This window comes from Alexandromys fortis, unplaced genomic scaffold (assembly GCF_014885135.2).
Source record: "Alexandromys fortis isolate MF-2015 unplaced genomic scaffold, M_Fortis_MF-2015_v1.1 scaffold_31, whole genome shotgun sequence".
Lineage (NCBI taxonomy): Eukaryota > Metazoa > Chordata > Mammalia > Rodentia > Cricetidae > Alexandromys > Alexandromys fortis.
In genome coordinates, this window is record NW_026067974.1 from 195477 (window position 1) to 201476 (window position 6000).

Genomic DNA, 6000 nt, shown 5'->3' on the forward strand with positions numbered 1-6000 from the left:
GCTAACTATGTTCACATTTTTTGCTATCATCACCACCAACCATCTCTAAAACTTCATCTTGTAAAACTGAAACTCTATGCACCAGGCCTGCCAGCCATCATTCTACTTTCATCTCATAAAATGGTTTTTATGTTTCTTTCCTTATTTTGTGCAGGATCAGGTGGCAGCATTTGTGTGGAGGAGTTAGTTCTCTGTTCACTACGTTGTTCTAGGATGGGGCTGAGATTGTCAAGCTTGCAGACCAAACACCCACCTCACTGCCACTAGACCACCATTCTACTCTCTGTGTCTGCTCTCTATTTGGTTCAGGCTTATTTTTGTTTTTTTTTTTTATGAATATTTTAAAAACTACTTTTTGGGGCTGGAGAGATGACTCGGAGGTTAAGAGCACTGACTGCTCTTCCAGAGGTCCTGAGTTCAATTCCGAGCAACCACATGGTGGCTCACAACAATCTGTAATGAGATCTGGTGCCCTCTTCTGGCATGCAAGCATACATAGAAGGAATGTTGTATACATAATAAATAAATAAATCTTTAAAAAAAGTTACTTTTTAATTTTGTGTGTGTGTGTGTGCATGTATGTGCAGTGGTGGAGGTACCACAGTGTATGTGTGGATGTCAGGACAACTTGCAGGGTCCCAGGGATTGAACTCAGGTCCATCGGTCCTGATGGCAGATGCCTTTGATGGCTGAGCCATCTGGCAAGCTTTGTACCCATAATTAAACCCAGGGCCTTGCACATGACGGTAGGTAATTACTATTCACTGAGTCATAGCCCAGTCTGACTTTCTATCTTCAGGAGCAATGTTTAGTCATGAAGAGATAAGGTTTGACTAGTTGAGGAGTCATTTTACTCCTGTTTTACTAAGTGCTTCTTCTAAATGTTTGGCACTGTTAGGTGCAGAAGGGACACACAAGTACCAGTCTCCACAGTCCCATTCTGTTGAAATAATAATCACATGTGTTGTGTGCTGGGGGTGGAGCCCAGAGGTTTTTTGTTATTCTACCATTAAGGAAAAAAAAATGAGAAAAGAAAAAAAAGAGGAAAGGGAAAGAAAAAGCAGGTGTGATGATGTATACCTAACTGTAAAACCAACAGGGAATCAGAAGTACAAGGTCATTCTTGGCTATAAGCTTGAAGCCAATCTGAGCTACACGACCCCTTGCCTCAAAATAGAACAAGGGACCTGGAAAGATGGTTCAGCAGTTAAGAGCATGACTGCTTTTGCAGAGGACCTAAGTTTGATCCCAGCACCCATGTCTCACAGCTCACAGCCACCTCTGCTTCCGGCTCCAGGGGATCTAGAACCTTCTGGACTTCTGGACTCCACAGACTCCTATACCCATGTGCACATGCCTGCACAGAGACACGTAATTAAAACAGTAAACCTTTAAAACACCACCACCACACACAGAGAGAACTCTGTCTCTTACTGAGGCTGGGTACACCTATGCGGACCACCTCACTTCTGTGCTGCTGACAGCTGAGAGAGGGTTAAGGAGGAATTTTGTACTTTAGAGTTATTTCCTAGTTCCCTCTTTGCTTTTGTTTGTTTGTTTTGGGTTTTTTGTTTGTTTTTGTTTTTGGTCTGAAGTCATTTCTACTTAATAGGAAAAGATGCCTTTCGGAGGTAAAAATAACAAATGAGCCCTTTAAAGCAGATGATTCAGCAGCAGGTAGTGTCCTCACAGTGACGTACAGGCTCCCAGAGCCATCTTCATCATTCTCAGAGAAAACCCAGTGTTACCAAGAACGTTTTCGTTGTTGTAACATTTCTGCATTTTCTCTTGCTCTGCTAATCTGCCTTTGGCCTCTATGAGTTTACCTAATCACAGTATTTCATGTAAATGCAATCACACATCATGGGACCTTTCATGCCTGGCTTGTCACATGTCTAGATAATGTTTAGGAAAGCTCACCCACATTGGAGCCACCTTTATGCACTGAGCTGTCTCACCTCTGCCACCACCTCCTTTTTTGTTTTCTTTTTTGAGACAGGATTTCTCTGTGTAGCCCTGGCTGTCCTGGAACTCACTCTGTGGACCAGGTTGGCCTTGAACTCACAGAGATCCACCTGTCTCTGCTCCCCAAGTGCTGGTATTAAAGGTGTGTGCAACTGTGCCCAGCTCCAGGTTTCATCTTAGTTTGAAGCCCAGTTACTAAAAAGAAGGTTTGCTGTTGTGTTCAGTCTATTTCCCGAGAGATTTATAGTTCCTTTAGTAGTTTCTACCTTTATCATTATCAAGATTTCCTAGTCTGTTTTCAAAGCGGGGTTACAAATGGATCTGTTCATATCTCAGAGTCAATCTTTTCTTTGTCATGTGGTGTGTGTGTGGTGTGTATGCGGTGTGTGTGTGTGCAGTGTGTGGTGTGTGTGCATGTGTGTGATGTGTGTGTGGTGTATATGTATGGGTGAGGGGAGGGGGCATATGTGTATTTTGAGTCGGGATTTTTTAGTAGCCTTGGCTGATCTAGAATATACTATATAGACTAAGTTTACCTCAAAATTGTGGCAGTCTCTTGCCTCTGCTCTTAGGTGGTAAGATTACAGGCCTATGCCCCTCCCACCATATCACAAAACCTTATTTTAATATTTTTATTACCATATGCCTTGTTCTTTTCCTGATGTGGAGCTGAAGTATTTAGAAAATGATTATAATTGTTACTCCTACATCTTTTGGTCAGCTTTCAAAAATCCTGAAGCCTTGGTTGCACTCCATAACAATTAAATGAAAATATCTGGAGGAGGGAGCCCCAGGCATTGGTTTTTTGAAGATTGCCAAATGGTTTCAGTGCATAACAAGGTGGCTTTCCTTACTAGCCATATAATAGCTTAGTTGCTCCTCCTCCCGATTATCAACTTACTTGTTAGGGCTAAGTGGATGACTTATAATAATGTGTTTATCCACTTAAAAATGTTCATATGTCACATAAGTGTATTACCAGTTTTCACCTGAACTCCAATTTGAGGTAACAACTTTTACTTCTTTCCAGTCCTGATAATTCACTTTGCCTCTTGATCCCTATCAGGGTATGCCTTTTTCTTTACAGTTCAGGGGTGGTGTGTGTGTGTGTGTGTGTGTGTGTGTGTGTGTGTGTGTGTGTATACAAGAGTTCAGTTGTGTTAGTCAACAACTCCCCTTCCTGTCCTTGCAACAGAAAGGAAGTTTTGTTTGTATGTATATTTAATCTTAATTCCTTTTTACACTTTTTAAGTTTTCTTTGTTTGCTTATTTGTTTTGAAGCAGGATCTCACCATAGCCCAGGCTACATGAGCCTTTCTAAGTATCTACGGCTCTGCTTTGAACTCCCATCCCTCCTGCCTCCACCTCCCACCACATCTGGCTACCCCTTTAAAAAATATATAATAAAAGGCATTATTTTAAACCCTGTTGATCTGTTGGATTCGCACCTGATCTGCTTCAAGGAGTGGTAAGCATGTCCTAACATCTGGACTTTGGTAAAAAGTGTAATTTCTAGCCACTTACACAGATCTATAGACAACTTGTCCTTCTTGTATGAAGACTTGCTGGAGACGTCTGTCGCCTGAGAGCTGAGAGTGAGTAAACCATCCTCTCTTTCTAGATCTTCATCTGCTGGTGGACGTGGCCTGCAAGCAGGAGCACTTTCCAAAGGAGGAAGAGTTGAAAGAGTGAGACGGAGTGGATGCTGGATGTGACATTGTGCACTAGCCACAGCTGGGCACAGACTAGACTTGCACATGACACGCTGTTGGGATTTTTTCAGTTCTGTTAAGGAAGAAAAAGTATTTTTTGTTTTGTTAATTGAGATTTTGTTAAATTGAAAATTGGGAGTTTGGTATTTCCTACAGCTATTCAGTTCAGGTTACTTACCTTGACAAACTGCTTCAACATCTAGCGGCCTTTTTTTTTTTCCTGCCTAGATTCCTTTCAAATGAAAAGTCCTGGCCTTCAAGAAGCATCTAAAATCTGCTCTATTGATGGCACTGGAGCAGTGTGTGTGCTGAGTTGGGAATTCATTTTGAACACTGTCGGCACAATGTCGTCTGTCTCAAGTCACAGTGTGACCCTTTAGGGAAGGTGGTGTGATAAACAAAGACATGCAAGGTCACTAGTGTCTCCAGTCCTATGGGTCAGGAGTTCCAGGGAGGAAGTTCTGGAAAAAACTCAGTTTATAAGTGATTAACCAAAAACTTCTCTTGTTTCTGAACCCCACGTCCTGTTTCAGGAACAAGGCATCCAGACTTGGCCCGTCCATCAAACTAACAGCCTCTGGTCCTTGAATATTTATGAGAGCATTTTTTCCCATTGTCATGTCTTTCCTTAATTTGAATGATAAATTGTTATAAATAGTAAGAAAGTTTTGTTAATATCATTTACATAAATGTCTTCTAAAGAAAATATTTAATTTGTTTAATTATATTTATAAATGCTGAGAGATTTAAAAGTTTTAAAACTTTGTATTTTTATTAACCTTGCAGAATAGAAAGATTAAAGGGTACATGTATAATTTTGTTTTTGAAGGGTAAATGTACAATATATGAACAGAAACACTAAGGTTTAACACAATGTTTTCTTATTTTAGATTTTTACATTCAACAAGTATAAATTCTTATCTATAGAAGGTATTGTGTGCAAATTTGGGGGGAAATTGCTTCATTGTCATTTACGAGAAGCTATACTTTAATTTTAAAAAAATTATTTTTTATATACTTTAATTTTTAAGAAGCAGTTTATTTTTGAAATACTAAATGGTTTAAGCTTCTGAGAGACTTCTGGATAGTAGGTAGGTGATCACCATTTTCCTTCCCCTCACAAGACTGGACATTTGAGGAGTGGATTGTGGGGCTGTTTTGAAGGTAAAGAGGGGCATTTTGGATGCCCAGTTTCTGTAGTTGATCCATGTCTACCAAATGACAGCAAGAACCAGAAAGGTTTGAGATATTTCAAGTTAACTAAAACTTTCTTGTTGGATCTACCTCAGTTTTCCTAATAAGCGCTGCAGAAACAGGAAAGTCTATGATTTAAAGCTGATGAAAAAGAAACAGCGCTTAATAATGCCATAAGCACTGGGTTAGCTCTGTAGCTTTACGATCCGTTTCTTGTGTTGCACTGTGCCTTCCCAGTGATCACAGACCTAGACGTGTAACAGAGTTCTAGCTGTTTGGAAAGGATAAGCTCAATTGCTCTACAGCGACTCAGTTTAGATTTGAGAGCAGGCTTTGATTCATCTAATTAGACTAGTTGGTGCTCATGTCCTGGGCACTTATTCATCTTTACTAGTAAGGTGTGAAAGGTGAACTGATTATCAAGACATGCACATCTTGTATCCATGCCAAATATATTGGCAAAGTGTATGAAAAGGAGACCCGGTTTTCTAATGAAGGAACTTTGCCTTTTCTCTGTCCCATTGAAGAGCTGGTAAGCTGTGTAGGTGATATTTCTTCCCCTCAAAATGCCTTTCTTAGCCTTATGTGTATTGAAAGAGATAATACCTTTTGAGGAATATGTGTCAAGCAGGAACCTTGGCACAGACATGGTTTCAGTGGTTTAGGGCTTGATCAGTGAATTGCCCTGATCAGCTTTCCAAACTTTTGTATATATGAATACAGCAGACAATGGAGCTGGATCTCCTGCTCTACTCAATGCTGGAGCCCATCTCCTGAAGCTCTCTCCAGTGATTGTGCAAAGGGCGGCAGGAAGGTGAAGTCTGCACGTGAATGAGCCCGTAGGGCCTGCCTGACACATGCTAAGAAGGTTCCTGTCCAGCACCAATCAGTTTCAATCAGTCAATAATAAAACGAATGTTCCAACCAGACCTCTTGTCTTGCTTGTTTTACTATTTTTTTTTGGTAGCCAATAGAAAATTTAGTCATTATGATCACTAATGCTTGTGAACTTCAAAGACAATGCATTCTGCTTTCCAAAAACTGATTGATTTCTTTTCTCTTCCCCCCTCCCCCCCTGCAGTTCTGGAGATGAGCCCAGAGCCTGGAATCCATGTGATGCAAACGCTGT

The 6000-nt window shown here is 40.6% G+C and overlaps 1 protein-coding gene across 1 annotated transcript in view; it reads left to right on the top strand.

Annotated features, from left to right (window-relative positions):
* Positions 1–4192, top strand: part of Hsf5 (heat shock transcription factor 5) — a 46167-nt gene extending 41975 nt beyond the window's left edge. Inside the window, exon 6 of the mRNA XM_050157011.1 lies at positions 3587–4192. Within this exon, the coding sequence (XP_050012968.1) occupies positions 3587–3657 (71 nt within the window). The 3' untranslated portion in view covers positions 3658–4192. The remainder of the gene's footprint in view (positions 1–3586) is intronic.
* The last annotated feature ends 1808 nt before the right edge of the window (positions 4193–6000 follow it).